This window comes from Brassica oleracea, chromosome C8 (genome assembly GCF_000695525.1).
Source record: "Brassica oleracea var. oleracea cultivar TO1000 chromosome C8, BOL, whole genome shotgun sequence".
Classification (NCBI taxonomy): domain Eukaryota; kingdom Viridiplantae; phylum Streptophyta; class Magnoliopsida; order Brassicales; family Brassicaceae; genus Brassica; species Brassica oleracea.
The window spans coordinates 29,487,464-29,507,721 of record NC_027755.1 but is presented as its reverse complement, the minus strand read 5'-3'; the positions used below and the strand labels follow the sequence as shown (position 1 = coordinate 29,507,721).

At 36.1% G+C, this 20,258-nt stretch overlaps 4 protein-coding genes across 5 annotated transcripts; 3 read left to right on the top strand and 1 right to left on the bottom strand.

The window, feature by feature from the left end:
- Nucleotides 1-5,969: 5,969 nt before the first annotated feature.
- On the top strand, nt 5,970-9,360 carry LOC106309498 (AP2-like ethylene-responsive transcription factor SMZ). Its single transcript, XM_013746533.1, has 7 exons — nt 5,970-6,536; nt 6,653-6,678; nt 7,114-7,144; nt 7,294-7,381; nt 7,484-7,635; nt 8,720-8,799; nt 9,008-9,360. The coding sequence occupies exons 1-7, from the start codon at nt 6,130-6,132 to the stop codon at nt 9,256-9,258; spliced, it is 1,035 nt and encodes a 344-aa protein (XP_013601987.1). The 5' UTR covers nt 5,970-6,129; the 3' UTR covers nt 9,259-9,360.
- Nucleotides 9,361-10,943: 1,583 nt separating this feature from the next.
- LOC106307548 (pentatricopeptide repeat-containing protein At3g54980, mitochondrial) lies at nt 10,944-13,887 on the bottom strand. The gene has a single exon (XM_013744533.1). It carries the CDS (start codon nt 13,797-13,799, stop codon nt 11,250-11,252), a length of 2,550 nt encoding a protein of 849 aa, XP_013599987.1. The 5' UTR covers nt 13,800-13,887; the 3' UTR covers nt 10,944-11,249.
- Nucleotides 13,888-13,987: 100 nt separating this feature from the next.
- LOC106309848 lies at nt 13,988-15,833 on the top strand. Of its 2 annotated transcripts, none has more exons than XM_013746989.1 (7): nt 13,988-14,075; nt 14,144-14,592; nt 14,676-14,816; nt 14,891-15,000; nt 15,077-15,162; nt 15,300-15,445; nt 15,520-15,833. In XM_013746989.1, exons 1-7 carry the CDS (start codon nt 13,994-13,996, stop codon nt 15,574-15,576), a joined length of 1,071 nt encoding a protein of 356 aa, XP_013602443.1. In that variant the 5' UTR covers nt 13,988-13,993; the 3' UTR covers nt 15,577-15,833. The 2 variants fall into 2 exon arrangements, with proteins under 2 accessions (XP_013602443.1, XP_013602444.1); XM_013746990.1 differs by having other exon boundaries at nt 14,144-14,597; nt 14,699-14,816.
- A 464-nt stretch (nt 15,834-16,297) lies between these two features.
- LOC106312759 (protein disulfide isomerase-like 1-3) lies at nt 16,298-19,649 on the top strand. Its single transcript, XM_013750397.1, has 11 exons — nt 16,298-16,929; nt 17,271-17,400; nt 17,686-17,851; nt 17,941-18,059; nt 18,150-18,230; nt 18,361-18,522; nt 18,620-18,688; nt 18,776-18,856; nt 18,934-19,068; nt 19,146-19,202; nt 19,293-19,649. Exons 1-11 carry the CDS (start codon nt 16,364-16,366, stop codon nt 19,458-19,460), a joined length of 1,734 nt encoding a protein of 577 aa, XP_013605851.1. The 5' UTR covers nt 16,298-16,363; the 3' UTR covers nt 19,461-19,649.
- Nucleotides 19,650-20,258: the final 609 nt, after the last annotated feature.

Genomic DNA, 20,258 nt, shown 5'->3' with positions numbered 1-20,258 from the left:
GGTATATTCCGAGGATTTCATTTTCCGTCGGAATGTCCGTCAGAATACCGCTGTTTTCTTGTAGTGTTTTCCGCCATTATCAAAGGCCCAACCGCTGTGATTTCTTCTTTGGTTTTGGTAGTCGGTGACCTTACGACGTTATATCAGGGTTAGCCGCCACATTTTCTAGAGAATGAGAGAAGAATCGCTGGATATGTTTAAGTTTTGGTGGCTGAAGTTTATAGAGGAAAAAATAAATCACAAAGAAAAATAGAGAAAAATAAAATGAAAGAGAAATGTCGGCGGCGGCACATTACTGGAAATTAGGTTTGGGAGTAAATCAGTAATTAGCTTAATTTTTTATTTAAAATAAATTAAAATAATATTAAAAATAGACTGAGTCCTTGGGAGATTGCTCTTTCACATTTGGAGGCATGAGAGGAGATATTTCGTGTAAATGACATAATTACCTTTCATTTAAAAACATGTGGTTTTGCTTTTTTCCCACTTTCGAACCCGGGTTAATAGACATAAAAGGGAAGTCTCAACCAGTACACTAAGTAATCTTTGTTGTATCGATGTATAATATATATCTAAAAATAAGTCACCGATTAAATCCCGCAAAGTCTCTGATTTTTTCATTCAGCGCTAGGCCCAATCCGAGCGTACGCGTAACGCCTAGCGAGTTTCCTAATATGAGTTAGTAGTAACAAAAAATTTCTACATATACATATTCATCTATATGGTTATGTTACTACTTACTATTAGGATTGCGCTATAGTTGTACTACAATTATTCCGCATGTGAACCATTTTCTTGAATTAGAAGACCACACGGTTTGAGTTATTTCATTAATCATTATGTGTGTTAACTCTACAGCAGGAACCAAAAGAGGGTACCACGAATTGTCAGGACTGAAAGGAATGGTTAAGAGCACGTGTTTGTTTCGAGAGAGGTATTTTTAACTTTTTTTGGTTGATAAAGAAGAATCAGTTTTGGCTTTCGGAAATGAGGAAGGACAGCCACCACGTCGCCCAAAACTGTTCCCACACCTTTATAACTAGGCCTGGCATTTCGGGTATCGGTTCGGTTCGGTTCGGGTATTTCGGGTTTCGGGTAGTTCGGATAGGAGCGGGAGGATCCATTTAGTATTTGACCTATTTTCGGTTCGGTTCGGTTCGAATAGTTTCGGGTTCGGTTCGGTTCGGATAGTAAATGTAGGAACCGGAAAATATCCGGAAAAAATTCGGTTCTCATTTGGATCGGGTTCGGATAGTTCGGGTAGTTCGGATAATTTGGATAAAATATCGGTTATTTAGGGTAAAATATCAAATAATTAGGATGATTTAGATAAAAAATTTGGAGATTTCGGATTACTTTGGATATTTTGGATAAAACTATCCGGATAGTTTCGGATACTTTCGGGTAGTTTGGATACTTTATAATAATTTAGTTATCCTCAACTATTTTCAGATACTTTTAATAGATTTTTAAATTAAAAATATATATTCAGTGATGTTAGATATATATATATATATAATTAATATTTTTATATATTCGGGTACCCGTTTGGTTCTCGGTTCGGTTCCGGTTCGGTTCGGTTATTTCGGATATAAAAATATAGGAACCGTTCGAGTATTTGAGGATATTAGTCCGGTTCCAGTTTCGGGTATTTCGATTCGGTTCCGGTTCGGTTCTTCGGTTCCGGTTATTTTGTCCAGGCCTATGTATAACCATATGCGTCAAACATTAAGCCGAAAAACGTTTAAACCAAAATTTATTATTTTTATTGATGGACAAAGACATTAATTATCATCAAAGTATATGGTTGAATTGAATCCTCAATTATTTAACGTTATAACGTGCTTCATGCGTTTCCAGTCGTTTCTCTATCGCTCTTTTAAAGATTTATCTTTGTACCAACAACCCACCCCCATAATTATTAATCTGAGCAGTCGTTTCTCGCTCGCATACATTGTCAAAATTCTAAGATCCTCCCACGGTATGGATACTGTAGTTAAACTACGTACTATATGCATGGTTAATTAATTACTGAGTTAAAATTATATATAGAATGTACTATGCGATGGAAACCAAAGTTTATGCTAAATTAGTATATTTAATAATAGATCAACCATAAAGAAGTTAGATCCGTAAAAACATTGGTTTGGAGTGTGCGTGACTCCAAAATGGATTATGATTATGGTAAATTAAAAATAATTAAGAGTTTAGTTTATTGTGCACTGCAAGTTACTTGATAAATATATTTAAAAGTTACTTTTACGATTTCACCTAATCTAGAGATATCTCCTGGTGGAAAAAAAAAAAATAACAGTCTTACCAAATAAGGAAAGGATAGATTCCTTAAAATTGGCAATCTGGTAAATTGAACGGTTGAGATTTGTAAAACAGCTTATCATCAAATCTATCAAAATTATTGAATAAGAGATGTAGATTGGTGAGTGGTTGAATATGTGACAATTGACGTAACCCCACTGTCCCTCTGTCTCCATTAAGGTTTCTCTCTCTTACTCGAAATAAATAAATAAAAATAGTAGCTAGTTGGCATATTGGACCGATTCTTGATTTTGGACCTCGACGTGTAAACATCACACCCTCTCTCTTATTCTTTATTTCATTGACTATATACATTTACTCAATTGTTTATGTTTTTTATTTAAAATTATTTGTTTATGTTGTGGTCTAGATTATCTTTATGTTCCTCCAACTAGTTGGAATTGAAGATGCAATCCCATTACTAAAAAAAAAGATCGAGGACTGAATGTGTGAGACTGGTTAAAACTTTGATGATATGTGATAATAGTCTTTATTTTCAGAAAAGGGCTAAACGATCTTGACGAAGGAAAAAACGATAGAGAAAGGGTTGTCCTGAATCTTTAAATGACGCGTACAGAGAAACAAATATTTCACACGTTGTAGATATGTACGGCGAGATCCAAGATCCCAAAGTACAAAAAAAATCCCTGACCGTTAGATTTTTTCATACTGGGATCACACGAGGGACCTATGTATTAATAATTGCTGTCGCTAAATGCCAAAACGACATAAATTAGAAAGAAAAACTTGACCTCTAATTATTACTTAGGAACGGTGATGGTATGTCGCTACATAAAGCAACGTATAATGTTTATATGTGGACCGGTTGATTATTTGATAAGATTTGTTGTCAATTGAATGCTTGAAGGGAGGAAGCGAATATCTTGAGTGTTATATGATTTCGTGATATTAAAAAACCTTTCTTATATTGTTCATGATTAATGCAAATTTACAAAATTGTTTCATTTTCATAAGATACTTTTTTTTTTTTTGAAAAAGGGCATTTCATAAGATACTTTGTATAGTGTTTTATTGGATGTAGCCACTTTATCCCGTCTACTACGGTTCCGCCTCATTTTTAATTTCATTTTTTTAAAATCAAAATATGCATATATGAATTCGTCGTGTCTAATTTTCTTAGTTATGTCATGAGTCTCATGACTAGATAATAAGAGGAAGGTTTGGAGTTTTTAGTTTTGTTGGCATATACCTTGAGCACAAAAACAATACTATAGAGAGAAAACAATTGAACAACAACGCAAGTTTTGTCGCTATTCGCAGTTTTGCGATAAATTGTGGTACATACGTTTATTACGGAGAACATAATTTCTTTGATAATCATTAGTTGCTGGTCAGTGGACGTATGTAATTATTATTAGTATTACTTTTTGTTAAAAAGGTTAACCTAATTAAACGCAAAAAGCAGCTTCAGATGGGTTTTTCATTATGAACCAAAGTATAGTAAGAGAAAGGAGGACCTGATGGTAGAGGACAAATTCTCAGAAGAGAGGAATCTGTTAGTCGAGTTTGTGTAAGTAAGACCAACGTCTCAAATTCTGCAAGTTTGCTTTTAGGTTTTTAGGAGGTTGTCTTCTTGAGTCCTCTTTATTACATCACTAACTTTTTGTGACATCCCTCGTCTTCGGTAGTTTCTTTTGTTTTTTAGCGCTGCATGCTCTAAATGCATCTTAACCAGGTAGTTTTATGTTACATTCATATGTGATCAGAATATATAACAAGTGACTAAACTAAAAACATATATTGACAGTATCCTATGGCACTGCAAAAGTATGACACGCATACATACCCATTGTGTTGCTGTTATGAACATCAGTTAGGACAAATAGTCAAAATAGTTCAACAAACCTCTGCATAAATTACATACATCAAAATGAAGGCAATGGATTGTCTGGACTAGGATTTACCATGGTGGACATATTCGTATTTGATGCTAATTAATTTAATTTAATATTTAAACATTAATTTTTATATATATATATATATATTATTTTATTTTTGTCATCGATTTAACAGTTTCGACTCTACAAACCAAATAAATAACTTTCTACTCCCTCGTTTCTAAATGTAAGATGTTTTAGGTAAAACCTGTTTATTAAGAAAATTATTTTTTATCTAAAATATATTATTAAAACTATAAATTAAAACTATTCAACCAATTACAAAATAAAACTATTAAATTTGATTAGTTACACAGATTTTGATAAAGTTAAAGTTAAAGGTATTTAGAAATATAAAAACATCTTAATTATTGAAACATAGAATTTATTTTAAATATCTTATATTTTAGAACAGATGGAGTATTAACTGATATACATTTCCTTTTGTCTTTTTAAACTAACATACACAATAAATCGACTGATTACTAATAATGCTAGTAGGATGCTGAAAATTTCATAGGTTGACTTTTATATCTTATTATTGACGATACTATCTCATTCTTCTATCCTCTCTTATTTTGTCGACGATAAGGCTGTCGCATTTAAATAACGTTTTTTGGAAAGAATAACGTACACTTGTTAACTAAGAAGAACTTATAATCATTAGACCCAAAAAGATCTTATAATCTTAGTCTTACAGACACTTCTACATTAATCAAGCATACATTAACAATTTATTCGGCAATGAATAGTACAATATTTGAAGGAATTATAAAAACATAGAAACTACTCTTCAACCAATCTCAATATGCATACATTCTTTAAGGTTTGACTTTGGGGTTTATTGATATTAAAACATCATTAAATATAAATTTCCTTAAACTCTACATGCTGCCTTATATGTTTTTAAAAACTTGATGAATTGATCAAAACTCAAAAGATGTATAAGATGATATCCAAATAGCAATATGTTAGGGGAAACCAATGGTATTTTGTAACATATACGAGGTCTGTACCTAGAACTAAAAGGTTACAACATGGCATCATCCCCCATGTTTTTTCTACCCCTGATCACCTTGAACTTCTTTACCTATTTGATGGCATTATATGTTCATGACTTGAACTAGATCGAGTTTATTAAATGAAAAAAATCATTTACATTTTAGGTTCTACTAACGAGCTGAATTTACAACATTTTTTTTTGAACAACTTGCTGAATTTACAACATTAAAGTATAGAACTCATCGTACGGCCTCTCCAATATTTAATCAACAAAAAGAAAACTAAGAGTATGTTTATTGTAAGTCTCTTATGTTGGGTTTCTTAGCGTAATATAAAATACGGTATCTTAGCTTTTAACTAAAAAACTAAGAGACGTCTTTTAAATAAGAGATATAAAAGATGTCTCTTAATTTTTTTTAGTTAAAAGATAAGAGATCGTATTACCATAAGAGACCCAACCTAAAAGACCTACGGTACGCATGCTTTAACATACATAGTCGATACATCGGCAAGGCAAGTACATTTTTATGCTTTAACATACATAGTCGATACATCGGCAAGGCAAGTACATTTTTATGCTTTAACATACATAGTCGATACATCGGCAAGGCAAGTACATTTTTATGCTTTAACATACATAGTCGATACATCGGCAAGGCAAGTACATTTATATTATTATTTTTTAAGAAATTAATTAAAGAAGAGAAACTTGAAAAGGCAAATAAAGGGCAGGTGTATCCAATGCAACCTTCACAGTGTACACGTCCCACGTTCTTTTTCTTCCCTCTTTTAGAACCTCTCTCTCTCGCCCCCCCCTCCCATCTTGCCACTTATCCTCTTTCTCTCATCTATTCTCTCTATCTCACCGGAAAAAGAAAACACCGATTCAATACGACGCTGTTAGAACACGACCATGTTGGATCTCAGTCTTGGTATGTTCTCTAACTATGGAGAAGATCAAGATCGCAAAGTACCATTTGTCTCAACCGCCGGTGACGAAGAATCTAACATCTCCTCTTCGTCTTCCAAAGATTCCGTCGCCGGAAAAGATTTCATCACCTTTGGGATTCTCAAACGCGACGATGATGTCGTTCCTCCTCCTCCTCCTTCTAGAGAAACCGGAGATCTTTTCCCCGTGGCTGATGCTCGCCGGAACATTGAGTTCGCCGCAGACGACGGTCACTGGTTGAGACTGTCGTCTTTACAGAGGAACAAGCAGCAAGTGGCAAAGAAGAGCAGAAGAGGACCAAGGTCACGAAGCTCCCAGTATCGTGGCGTCACTTTTTACCGTCGCACCGGTCGTTGGGAATCTCATATTTGGTATTACAAAAATTAATTAATTTGTTTTGTTTAGTTTTTGACAATTAATTCCATCCAATTATTGCTATATAATTATAAATCCCTAATTTATGTTCTTGGACTTGATGATTTTGTAGGGATTGTGGAAAGCAAGTTTATTTGGGTAAGTATATACTTATATCAAACCCTTTCTAATTATTTCGTCTTCTTAATTACGTCGTGTGTGTGTCTGTCTATATATAGGCATAAACGATGATTTTCTGTGTTCAAAAAAAAAAAAAAACGATGATTTTCTAGCTATCATATTCCTGTTATAAACTTTTATATTTTGTCTGACAACATCTGTTAACAAGTAAATGTTAGGATTTTTCTTTTTACAAAACGTCAACTACTGCAATTTATTTTTAAATATACCTATATTTTTATGTAAAAGACAAAACATAGTAGACTATTACAGCTCATTTCCGATGTTTGTTACTTCTATCATACACGTTTTATTGAACACAAACTTGTCTTTTCTTCTTTGCTTAAAACACAAACTTGTTGATTGTATCAACTATCATTCTTCTGTTTTTAACCTAATGTTCTGTTTCAACAGGCGGGTTTGATACTGCCTACGCAGCAGCAAGGTAAAAGAATTAATATATATATGATATTATGTGTGAACATTCGCCGCTATAGTATGGTTTAATTTTGTCAAATTACACATTATTGTTTGAAGATACATTAAAGAAATATTAGTTGATTATTAATAATTGAATATAAATATGTATACCAGGGCCTACGACCGAGCTGCTATCAAATTCCGTGGTCTCGACGCAGATATCAACTTCGTTGTGGAGGATTACAAACAAGACCTCGATAAGGTTATACATATAAGTGTATATTATATACGCTATTAGTATATTTTTGTTTTTTGTTTTGTCGAACTAATTGTGGGTCTTAAATTCTCAATTACATTTATATAGATGAAGAATATGAATAAAGTGGAGTTTGTGCAAACACTTAGGCGAGAAAGTGCGAGTTTCGGAAGAGGAAGTTCCAAATATAAAGGCTTGACTCTTCAAAAAAACACCCAACTCAAAACTCATCACGATCAGATTCATCTCTTCCAAAACAGGTACCGTTACTCTTATCTAACCAACACTTCACTGAAAACATTTTAGTACTTTCGTAATTGTTAGACACATGCAATCTTATCTTAATTTTGAAGATCCTTAATTAACAAATTTAATATTTACTCAGACACGTTTAAAACTGTTGTCTGATTACTTAGCTGAATTTTACTATTTATTATGATAAAAAAACCTTCGGAAAAACTTCCCACTCGGTTGATGGAATATGAAAGGAACGGCAATATTCCCCTAACCACTTGCCTTCTGTTCGTCCATATTCTATTTGTTTTATTCTATTGCTTGCCATTATAAAGCCCAACACTCACTTTTTAAAAGATAGCATTTAGCTCTACAAAATTTCATAGTTACTAAGAAAAGTTAGAACAAACTTAAACATTTGTTTACATATTCTAAAGGAAAACTATTTTTTTCAGCTTGATCCAATCAGATCATCACATATCTTTAGTTTTTTTGTTCAAAAGTTTAATATGACAAATAGTAATAGCAATAATAGCTTTTACAAATTGAAATAGATTTTACAACTTAAAAACGGCATTAACTTGGCAAATACTAATAATAACATTATATTTCAAACTTGTTTATAAAATTTTAAAATTGATCTAAAAACCATTTTTACTCATTTTGTTAAGATATCAACATGGTTGAACATAATCTATTTTAAAAACTTAGGTCACACTAAACAAAACTGTTATGAAACTTTGAGCAGTATAAAAAGACTTTGAGTAGTATACGATCTTTTCTACTCAATTTTATTTTCCTAAGTGAATCGTATGGATAGTGTTATGTTACACGAAGTTTTAGTTATTCCCCTAAAACTAATACCAAGCTAAAGTCATTTATGTTACACATTTTTTATTTGCAAACTTTTTGTTTTGAAAAAAATGGAGGTAGTAGTTAGTCGCTTTTGTTTACGAGTTTGATACTTGTCCTATCGGGGACGGTTTTCCTTAATCTAGTTTAAATGTCACAGATGAACACATTATTAACAAAATAAAATGAAACCAAAGACTTATTCTTATGTTGTAAATAACTCTGAGATATTATACGTACGTGCATGAAAATTCACAGGGGATGGGATGCAGCAGCGATCAAATACAATAATGAGTTGGGAAAGGGAGGAGTCATGAAGTCTCGTGCCCCTATTAAAGGTAATGGATAAGTCTGGGTCACAATGTTTAGATATTGTAAGGTTGATTGATGAAGTTAGGTGAAACCAATTTATATAACCCTTACCATAAATGTCACATTTACTTTTGATTAGATCAAGCAAACCCTAGCAGCTAACCTTTTTTACTTTGTCTTTTAGCAACTTCAGTATATCTGATTCATTAACTTTTGTTTTCTTTTCTCCTTCAGGAAATATTCACAATGATCTTGAATTAAGTCTTGGCATTTCATCATCATCGCAAAATATAAAGATGACAACAAGCGACTTCTACAAAGGTATTAACCAATCCGCGATGGGTTTATTCGGTAAGCACTTACCGATCTATTTACCGGTGACGACCATGAACCCTTTAAAGACAGTTGCAGCATCATCAGGATTCCCTTTTATCACCATGACCACATCCTCCTCTTCCTCCATGTCCACTAGTTTTGATCCATAAGATCGATATATACTACTCTATTTTAAGTGTTTTGTTTATTCTTCTGATTTTTTGTATATCGAACATAAATTTGATCCATAATGAGTGACAAATATTAAACGTATTTGTTCTAACTTCAACTCGAGTATGCGCCAAACTTTGTTATCACAAAGATGTGATTGCAATAATGGGTTATAAGAAAATATAATGTTATGAACTGTGACGAGTGTATTGATGTTCTTCACAAGTATAGTATTATCTTTTATCTTGGCTGTGTCCTTTTTATAAATAATATGGGAACGTTTTGAAAACATGTATGGAATGAGCTATAATTGTTAAACTAATGGGATTGTGAAATCTAAGAGCTGGCCGGTTGAAACGCAGCTGTGCAGCTGCAGAAGTATACAGATGTAAGTGGTTTTGGTGCGGTTTGCAGAAGTGTATAGATATAAGTGGTTTTGGTGCGGTTGCAGAGGTATATAGATATATAAGTGGTTTTGGTTTATGGCGTTAATAAACGATTTGTACGACTAGTATAACAGTTAGAAATTGGTACGTTTGCGAGATATTTGTGACTGGTTGATTATGAGATGTTGAAACAGTTTAATAATAAGTTACGAATATAAACACATTATAACATTATAAAACATAAAAATATACTATTATGATAAAATATAATAAATAACAATATTACGTTAATTATTTATTTTTATAGTTTAAATGAAAGTTATAATGTTAATAAGATTTGTTTTGAAGATTTATATTAGAACTTTTAAAAGAATATTTTGTTTCGTTTATGTATGTATATATTTTGTATATGTATATATATATTAATTTTAAAATTATACTAAAAATAATTTTAGTATAAAGTTTTTAAAAATAAATTATGATATGTTAGTGAATTTAAATTAAAATATAAAATGTATATATTTTTATTTCTAATATTTTAATTTTAAGAATTTTTATAATATTTTTACAAAATGTTTTAAATTTATTTATCCAACCGCAAAGCTTACGAGAACCAACTTGATTTTAAAAGGTTTGGAACGGTTTGAAATCGATTTGTAGAATTTTTTGTGATTGTTGTAAAACGCCAACAAACGCTATCTAACAACTGGAAAGCTGCATTTGAGAGTAGTGTGGAAGAAACCAACCAGATCCAAAGATAATAGTTTAAGCTGTAAAAAAGAATAGTGGAATAGAAATACATGAGATATAGAAACAAATGGAATAAATTTATTTAATATAGTTCTCATCAAAATAGCAATGTTTCGATCTGGTTCGATTCATGATCGCATCTGCAAACGTTTTCCCGTAATTATTTTTGAGATTTTTTTTGGGTGGAATTTCATTTTAATGAAAATCTAATTATAGGTTGTTAAAAACTGGCAATATGTAAAATTTTAATATGAGAACTATGATCAAAATTTTCATCGCTTATTTGAATAACTGAACTCCTGACAATAATTAATTTCTATATGTTAAGTTTTTCTCTTACAAAACCTTCCTTTTTTCCAATTCTCAATTGTCATTATTCCTGTGCATGAAATGTATTTTGTAAAAACTTACAAATTGATATTATATATATGTTGAGTCTATGGTAAGGTGTGCTCTCATTCTTGTTTAAAATTTTCCTGGATCCATAATATCAAAATCCCAAAATAGGTTTGTACACATAGCTTGCTTTGTCAATGCTTACATGAAAGGAAAAAAATTGTTCAGAAAGAAGTTTCCGAAGAAAGACAACAGTCACAAGACTCACAACACTAGCCTAGGAATGCAACAGTATTATAAGTTCCCAGGTCAAAGCTTGACCCTTCATAGGCACAACTATGCCATAAGAATGACAAAGCAAACCCATTGCTTATGACTTATGAGCAAAGCTGATCAAAAGAATAGACTAATTTAATCTTGTAACTTAACGGCTTTAACCTGCAACCCCTCCAAAGCTTTTAATAAACACAGCCAGATTATTGAGAAGCCAAAGCTAAACTAATAAGTCAATAATGCAGCTACAAACTTTCTACACCAATACATTGAGATTCTCCATATTTCCCTCTCACTAGAATATCAAATGTAACACCATCGGGTACAAGACCCTTGTCAAGCATCTCATCATGAAGTCTAAAAGCCTCATCAAGGTTTCCTTCTTTAAAATGTCCTGCAATCACAGCGTTGTAGATAAACACATTTGGAGTGACATCATTCTTCTTCATCTCCTCAAACATCTTAACCACTTCCACAAACTGTCCCATCTTGCTAAGACCGTTTACGATAACCGAACACATGATCTCATCAGCCACAATACCCAACCCCTGCATCTCTGTGTACAAACCAAAGGCCATGATCAAGTTTCCTTCTTTCAACAACCCATCGACCAGCGTTGTGTACGTCCGCAGATCACATCTCAGACCGTCTTTCAACATTTTCTTGTACAAATCAAGCCCTGCTTCCATGTTTCCAAGATTACGGAATCCAGATATCAAGCTGTTGTAAACAGCTTCGTTTGGATCCAGCCCTTCTTTCAAGAGCTCAGAGAACAGAGCAGATGCACTTTTCATTTCACCCTTTTTGCAGAACCCATCGATAAGTGCACCATAAGCTGGAACATCAAGCTTCAGACCTTTGTTCTTCATCTCCTTCCTCATCTCCAGCGCTTGATCCATTCTACTGTTTTTACATAACCCATCCATCATACATGTATAAGTCACCACGTTCGGCGAAACACCATTGCCACACATCTCCCTGTAAGCTGCAACGGCAGAGTCCATTCTACTCTCTTTGATAAATCCATCGATGATGGTGTTGTAACTCATGCAACCGATACAAACCCGCTTCTCTCTCATCAGATCTTCCAACATATCTCTCGCTTTAGAACTCTGACCAGATTTGCATAAACCATTGATAACCGTGTGGTACACGACCTCATTGACTTCGATATCGGAAGAGTTCATCTGAGCGATGACTTCCCAAGCGTTGTGAAAATCACGATTCTTGAAACACCCGTCGATCAGAGTGGAGTAAGTGTAGTCGTTAGGCTTTATATCCTTCTCCAGCATTTCTGAAAAGACAGTAAGAGCCAAGTCCAGCCTCTTCGTTCTGCAGAGGGCAAGCATCACGTTGTTGTAAGAAACTACATTAGGTCCAAGACCTCTACTCTCCATCTTCCTTAACAAGTCTTTAGTCTCGTCTATCTTACCTTGCTTGCATAGCCAAGACAACATACTGTTACAAATGAAGATGTTTGCAGTACCGGTTTCGAAGTAGTCATCAAAGAGTTTCAATCCATGTTCCGGTCTCTGACCTTTCAAACACACTTGGATCACCGAGTGGACTTGAAAGGCGGAAGGAGTAATACCTAAAGCTTCCATCTTCTTGTAAAACTCAAGCACTCTTTCCATGTCCCCGTTCTTACTAAACCACTCTATCAAAACCGAGAAAGTAACACGGTTCGGAGACGGTCCTTCTCTTTCCATCTTACGAAAGATCTCCAAAGCGCTACCCAAGTCACCGTTCTTGCAATGTCCCTTGACCAGACTCGTTGCTGCAATCACATTCATCGGTATCCCCTCGCTCACCATCTCATCCTTCAACCTAACCGCCTCCTCCACCTTATCTTGCTTCACCAAAGCCACTATCACAGAAGTATACGTCTCCTGCGAGACACACAGCTTCTTCTTCTCCTTCATCTCTCTCAACAAACCAAACGCCATACCCAAATTAACCGTCTTGCAGCAAGCTTGGATAGCAAGGCTATAAAGCAAACCATCAGGCTCCTCTCCTCTCTCGATAGCTTCACTAAAAACCTCCAAAGCCTCCTCGGGTTTCTCTTCTCTTAAACTCGCTCGCATCAGTAAATGCGCTGTGGCTTTATCACCAGCAACAAGACCAGTAGCGACCATCTTACCATAGAGCTCCTTAGCTTCGTTTATCGAGTTCATTCTCACTAAAGCGCTTAAAGTGTTGTTGACATATCTAACGTAAGGAGGCAAACCTAGCTCTATCATTAGATTAATGCAATCCACAGCGTAATCAGTCCTCCTCTCTCTGGTGTAAGCATTCAACAAGTAACTAAAAGGCAACGCCTTTACTTCAAACCCAAACGACTTCGCTGATTCTACCAAGTTAGTGACTAAGACCTTTGGCATTGTCATCGGACTGCTTGAAGACACGTACCGTTGGAGCAAGTCACGTGCGCGTCCGTGGCTCTCGGGAGAGCTAACGAGAATGTTAATGAGTAACCAGAAGGAGTCACCGACTTCGAAACTTCCAGGTCTAGCCCAGTTGTAGAACCGAAGAGCTGATTCCGGATCGTTCCTCCGGTCTAGAAGCGCGTCGATTACACGCGATTCGTCTTTCTGTTCAGGCTTTGTAGTCGAGAGATTCTCTACTACTACGGAGGAGGTGGGTGGATTCTCGTCGGAAGCGGATCCGTTAGCTTGTGGGCTTGGATTGCCGGATTCTTTGGGAAATCGAAACTGTGAGCAAAAGGGTTTACTGTGTATCAACCAACGAAGAAGAAACGGTGGTGGGATTTTTCTGAAAGCTAATAAAGATCGCATTTTTAACTTCTTGTGTTCTATACTGAGCAGAGGAAGATGATCGGAGAAGAAAGAGAGAAGAACGAAACGGCTTAAACCCTAGGTTTAATGAAAGTCTCAGTGTCACGACGTCGTTTTGGGCTTTTCCTTTTTTAATTTTTTTATATCTAATTAAAGAGATGTGCGCTTCAATTTACACAAGAGAAAGAAGAAAAATGTCGAATTGCAGGTTTCTCTACCACAACGGCGTCGTTTTGGAGGCTCCTCCCGTCGCTACCTTCCTTCAATCTCTCCCCGGTACGCAATCAAATGGAAGATATATATAGAGAAACTGCAGCAAAGTTTGAAACTTTGAATTTTTACAGGTGCTTATACAACGACGAGAACGATAAACAGTGGCACTACCTTCTTGTTCTGGGAGAGACATGTGAAGCGGCTTTCCAGCTCGATTCGTATCCTTTTGGATTCAAAGCCCGAGCTTTTGTTCAGCTCTGGGTCGTCATCGAGGGTCTGGATGAATCAAACCGTTCATGAGTCGAGTATTTACGATTTAGTCAATGGGTCTATGAGCAAGGCTATGAGATGTGGTGTAGTGAAGGAAAGGGGGAGACTTTGTGGAGAAGAGTTAGCGGTGACGGTTCTTGTTACTGGTAATGCGGAGAAGTTGAGTAGGTTGGGTGATGAAAAGGTTGTGGATTTTCTAGATGTGTGGTTGCATATAGGTGGATACTCTTTAGGTGTTGGTGAAAAGGCTGCGAGTTTGGCTTTGGTTGGTCATGGAAGAGATGTTGCTAACGCTAAGTACTCAGACTGGGTGAGGTACTGTGCTCTCTCTCTCTCTCTCTCTCTCCCTTAGCTTATTGTACTGATTCTGATAGCTTAGTGTCGGGGATTAAGCTGGCGGGTTGTGGTTTAGGCAGGTTGAGGAAGCCTCTGGAGAAGTTTAGACCTCCTTCGACTACTGAGCTTCTTTTGTCGAACGATGGTGATCGTTTGCTTGAGGGTTGCGTCACTAACTTCTTCGTGGTGTGTCGCAGGGTACAGAGAAAAGTTTTGACTTTGTTCTTAATGTTTTGTTTAAAAGAAACTTATGATTTGATGTCTCATTGTAGAAGTCATCATCTGGCAGTCTTTACGGTGAGAGTTTGGGAGAGTATGAAGTGCAGACTGCACCTGTAACTGACGGTGTGCTTCCAGGAGTTATAAGAGAAATTGTCATCGAGTAAGAAATAATAAGTTGAACTTCTTAACGCTCTGTTCCTGATCAGTAAGTGAAAGTTTGTTTTCTTTACTGTCAGAGTATGCATAAGCAAAGGAATACCATACCGCGAGAGAGCACCTTCGTGGTCTGAGCGTGAGCTTTGGGAAGAAGCCTTCATTACAAGTACATCTTCATTATATCTCGCTTTTATATATATATATATATATATATATTTTTTTTGGTCCAACAGATTCACTTGTTGATTGTTGATCTAAAACGATGTATAATTTTAATCATCCGAAGAACTCTACTGTATGTAGGTAGTCTGAGGATTCTGCAGCACGTTGGGACGATTAAAGTACCGGTTGGTTCATTGGAGGCATTGGCTTGTACAAAACCAGAGGAGATTGAATGGAAGGAGAAAAGGTTCGAGGAAGGACCTGGAATGATCACTGAATTAATCCAGGTACACTTTACTACTCTTAGATTTATTGTTTTGGTCGTCGATTTTGAGTTTGTTGTTGTTATGTTTGGGTTTAGAAAGCGATCATGGAGAGAGGAATCGAAGAAGGGTTCCCCCTTGAAGGACTTGTATGATAGCTGAAAGGTTGATTACTGGTCTATGTTCTACTGATGTCATTGCCAACCAACATCTTCCAAACAGTAATCCTATGTTTTTTCTTTCAAAATGTAATCAAGACTCTCTCATCAAGCGCGTTTTGCAATTTGAGCTAAAAGCTTTAACTACCACCAGTGTTCTTGGGGGTTGCATGATGCTTGATAAAATTTCATTATTTTGGATAGACTTGTACAAATCCTTTTGAAACTTAGTTATACAACGATGAAAGCATATACAACATGTGAACATAGCTCATTTGACAGTGGTTCAAAATCAATTGGTTTAGTGGTTGGAGAGTACTTAAAATTAAAAAGGTCATCCTAGCTAGTTGGAGAAGTATAACGTTAACACCAAACATATTCAAAACGGAGTAACTACACAATATCAAAGTGATTGATGATTTCAAAGTCAAATCCATGTGTTAATATGCTTCAGTCAGAAGATAGAAATATATCAAATTCCCACTTACGATAAATAATAATAACACTTCCTCGGTTGCATTACGCACGTCTCGCCACTGAATACATGACCTTTCCACCTCTTGGAAGTCAACGATGAGTTATGACCTACACTCCCCACGTGTCACTCTCTCATTTGATAAAATTTCCGCCAGCGAGTCATCTACGTGACTGGTAAACTAATTTTGCATTTATTTAAATTTAATAATTCTATTAATATAAAAACCCCCAAAACCTCTCTGCTTCCTTCAGCTCTCTCACTCGAGTCTAATAAGAAAAATCCATCGTGATCCGATCTCGTACATCAATGGCGTCGTCCACAAGCATCTCTCTCCTTTTCCTTCTCTCCTTCCTTCTTCTCGCCACCTCGCGCGCAGAGAACGCGTCGAACGGCTCAGATCTCGACGAGGAGCTCGCTTTCCTCGCCGCGGAGGAGTCAAAGGAACAACAACACCACGCTAATTCGCACCACGATCAGTACCGTGATTTCGAGAATTACGAGGATCTCGAGCAGGGAGGAGAGTTCCATCACGGAGAGCACGAAGGCGGCGAGTACCGCGAGGAGGAGCCGCAGTTGCCGATCGTCGACGAGAAAGACGTGGCGGTGTTGACCAAGGACAATTTCACTGAGTTCGTCGGGAACAATAGCTTCGCGATGGTGGAGTTCTACGCTCCGTGGTGCGGCGCTTGCCAGGCTCTTGCGCCGGAGTACGCGGCGGCGGCGACTGAGTTGAAGGGCGTTGCGGCGTTGGCGAAGATCGACGCGACGGAGGAAGGGGATTTGGCTCAGAAGTACGAGATTCAGGGGTTCCCCACTGTGTTCTTGTTTGTGGACGGAGAGATGCGTAAGACCTATGAAGGAGAAAGGACTAAGTAAGTCATTGCTCTCGTTTCTGGATTAGGTGTTTAGGGATTTCATGTTAGATTTAGGCAATTGATAGCATAGGATGAATAGTTTGAGATATGATCATCAGGTCTTAGCTTTGGCATTAGTGATGTGACGAGAGAGAGAGAGAGAGAGAGAGGGAGAGAGAGAGAGAGGACATGTGATCTTGAAGATGAGAAGAAGGTCAATCATGAATTTGGTGCTATAGATAGAGGACATGTGATCTTGGATTTGTTTTATATGATTTGGTTTCTCAGTTGTTGGTTTTCGATTGTTCAATGCATTCCACCACTATTGGTTTGGATATTTAAAAGGCTTAATTTTGCAGGGATGGGATTGTGACTTGGATGAAGAAGAAGGCCAGTCCAAGCATCCACAACATCACTACAGTAGAGGAGGCTGAGCGTGTTTTATCTGCTGAACCTAAAGTTGTTCTTGCTTTTCTCGACTCCTTAGTGGTAAGAAACCTTCAAAATACATGGTGTTTTATCTGCTCTGCTTTTTGGATTTCTCAGAGTTATGAAACAAATTGTCAACCAAAATAGAACCCTGAGAAAACCAGAAAGAAAAAGAAACGGACATGTTAACTGTTAAGAAAATTGCACTTGGTGTGTTTAGTAGGTGAAAGATACCATTCATGTATAGGTTACAGTTAGCATACGAGATACTTCTTTTGTCTACCGCATTTCACAAGTGTAAATTGCTTTGAATATCCTGTTCTGACATCATTTTATCTTGCTCAGGGATCAGAGAGTGCAGAGCTTGCTGCTGCCTCAAGATTGGAAGACGATCTCAGTTTCTACCAAACTACAAGCCCTGATATTGCAAAGCTATTTGAAATAGAAACCGAAGTCAAGCGTCCTGCCTTAGTTTTGCTGAAAAAGGAGGAAGAGAAACTCGCCCGTTTTGGTAAAAGATCCACCAACACTCAACACATATCACTTCTTTTTTCTTTGCTGCTTAGATTTCCTCTCACTCACTGTCCTACTTTCTGACAGATGGAAATTTCACTAAGGCGGCTCTATCAGAGTTTGTGTCAGCCAACAAAGTTCCGTTGGTCATCAACTTCACCAGGGAAGGCGCATCACTGATTTTCGAGAACTCAGTGAAAAACCAAGTAAAGACCATTTCTGTCTTTTTTAATATTTTCCCCATGTTCGTAGCTACAAACTAAGGAGATTGACTTTCATTTCTTAAACCTTGACAGCTCATTCTTTTCGCTACGGCAAATGAATCAGAGAAGCACCTTCCCACTTTGAGGGAGGTGGCAAAGTCCTTCAAGGGCAAGGTACTTTTCTTTACATCTTTTATTTTTCTGTGCTCATGTCTGGGACAGTTATATATCAAACGGACAAGGTTCATGATGATGACTATAGTTATTGATGAGTTGGAGGGCAATCCTCTCTATTTGTCTGCAGTTTGTCTTTGTGTACGTGCAAATGGATAATGAGGATTACGGAGAAGCAGTTTCTGGATTCTTTGGTGTTACCGGCACTGCCCCCAAGGTTCTTGTTTACACTGGAAATGAAGATATGAGGAAGTTCATTCTGGACGGTGAGCTGACCGTGAACAACATCAAGGTCAGCTCTACTTCTATTTTCTGTGAAATGTTATGGTTAACTACTTGTTGTTTAATTATTTGTGAATTATCTTAACACAACGACCTTTTTATAACAGACACTTGCGGAAGATTTCTTAGCAGACAAACTGAAGCCTTTCTACAAGTCAGATCCAGTACCTGAAACCGTAAGACTTCCCACATTTTAATTTCAACACACATATGACATTCTACATCATTACTGATTCTCACTAGCTTCTAATTATTAAAAGCAGAATGACGGTGATGTTAAGATCATTGTGGGAAACAATTTTGATGAGATTGTTCTTGACGAGTCAAAGGATGTTCTTCTCGAGGTAATAATCACATTGAAACGTTATGAGTCTTCTTTACACATTAGTGTTATGTACCTAGTGTGTGCGTTCTATCACAGATATATGCTCCTTGGTGTGGCTACTGCCAATCGTTTGAGCCGATTTACAACAAGCTTGGAAAGTATCTGAAGGGCATCGACTCACTAGTTGTAGCCAAGATGGATGGTACCACCAATGAGCATCCTAGAGCAAAGGTTACTATTAACTAATTAACAGCCAAATTTTGAGACAGTATTTTATTTTGCTTTTGTATAATTTTCTTTACGTTCAGGCTGATGGGTTCCCAACAATCCTGTTCTTCCCTGGAGGAAACAAGAGCTTTGATCCGGTTAGTAAAGATTGTTCACTATATCAAACATTTTTTTCATAACTTGCAAGTCTTTTACTTGTTTATAACTGTTGCTTGTATTGAGAACAGATCACAGTGGATGTTGACCGTACAGTAGTGGAATTGTACAAATTCCTGAAGAAGCACGCTTCAGTCCCGTTTAAACTTGCGAAACCTTCAGCGACACCTGAACAGGTCATCACGCCCAAGAAAGCTGATGAGAAGACTGAGAGTGATGGAGCCAAGGATGAGCTGTGATGATGCTTGCAAGGAACAGAATGTGTAACCCAGGCTATAGATGATGAGTCTTTCTATACATGATAGAAAATGTATTTTTCTTTTTTATATATTGTTGGTTTATGTTGTATGTTATGTATTGAATAACAAAAGAATTTTGGTTTCTCAAGTCAAAGATGAATGAGCTGTTTGGCTCGAGTACAACAATAACCTCATGATCTTAATTTCAAATTTATTTATTAGTAATTTGAAATTATGGTTTGTTGATTTATTTACACTTTAGATATTTTCTTGTATCAAAATAATTATGATTCTAACATTTTCAGGCGATTTAAGAAAAAAAACAAAACCAATATTTGTTCTACGGAAACAAGTTGGCTTTTCGGTTGAAATTGTATATTTCGAATTATCCGGATCTCTTGATGGTCCCTCAATAACAGACAAGGGATACACATCAGATAAAAGCTTAAACCTAAATTCCATTATGCCCATCCAGAACTCTTATGGTGTAGGTGTACGTTATATTAAAACGGATTAATCGATTTGATTATAACAAAATCCGACAGCAAATAATAGAGACTCCAAATAATATTAGAAAAGAGATTAGAGAACACGATAAAACTCTGACTTGCCAAATTTTATCATCATATATATTATAATAATAAATAAATTACTAAAAATGTAAATATGTTTTCAGAGTCCCTCCACACACGTCTCTGATTGATTCTTTTCGACTAAAAGATACGACTATACATCTCTTTTCCGTAAAGGTCAAAATATATTTAATTGTCTCTGTTTATCAGCATTTCATTTCTCTTG

Coding starts and splice junctions, on each gene's coding strand:
- LOC106309498 (XM_013746533.1), top strand. CDS start 6,130: ATGTTGGATCTCAGTCTTGGTATGTTCTCTAACTATGGAGAAGATCAA. Junction 6,537..6,652: donor CGTTGGGAATCTCATATTTG/GTATTACAAAAA, acceptor ATGATTTTGTAG/GGATTGTGGAAAGCAAGTTT. Junction 6,679..7,113: donor TGGAAAGCAAGTTTATTTGG/GTAAGTATATAC, acceptor CTGTTTCAACAG/GCGGGTTTGATACTGCCTAC.
- LOC106307548 (XM_013744533.1), bottom strand. CDS start 13,799: ATGCGATCTTTATTAGCTTTCAGAAAAATCCCACCACCGTTTCTTCTT.
- LOC106312759 (XM_013750397.1), top strand. CDS start 16,364: ATGGCGTCGTCCACAAGCATCTCTCTCCTTTTCCTTCTCTCCTTCCTT. Junction 17,852..17,940: donor AGAGAAACTCGCCCGTTTTG/GTAAAAGATCCA, acceptor ACTTTCTGACAG/ATGGAAATTTCACTAAGGCG. Junction 18,857..18,933: donor CAAAGGATGTTCTTCTCGAG/GTAATAATCACA, acceptor GTTCTATCACAG/ATATATGCTCCTTGGTGTGG.
- LOC106309848 (XM_013746989.1), top strand. CDS start 13,994: ATGTCGAATTGCAGGTTTCTCTACCACAACGGCGTCGTTTTGGAGGCT. Junction 14,076..14,143: donor CTTCCTTCAATCTCTCCCCG/GTACGCAATCAA, acceptor GAATTTTTACAG/GTGCTTATACAACGACGAGA. Junction 15,163..15,299: donor GGAAGAAGCCTTCATTACAA/GTACATCTTCAT, acceptor TACTGTATGTAG/GTAGTCTGAGGATTCTGCAG.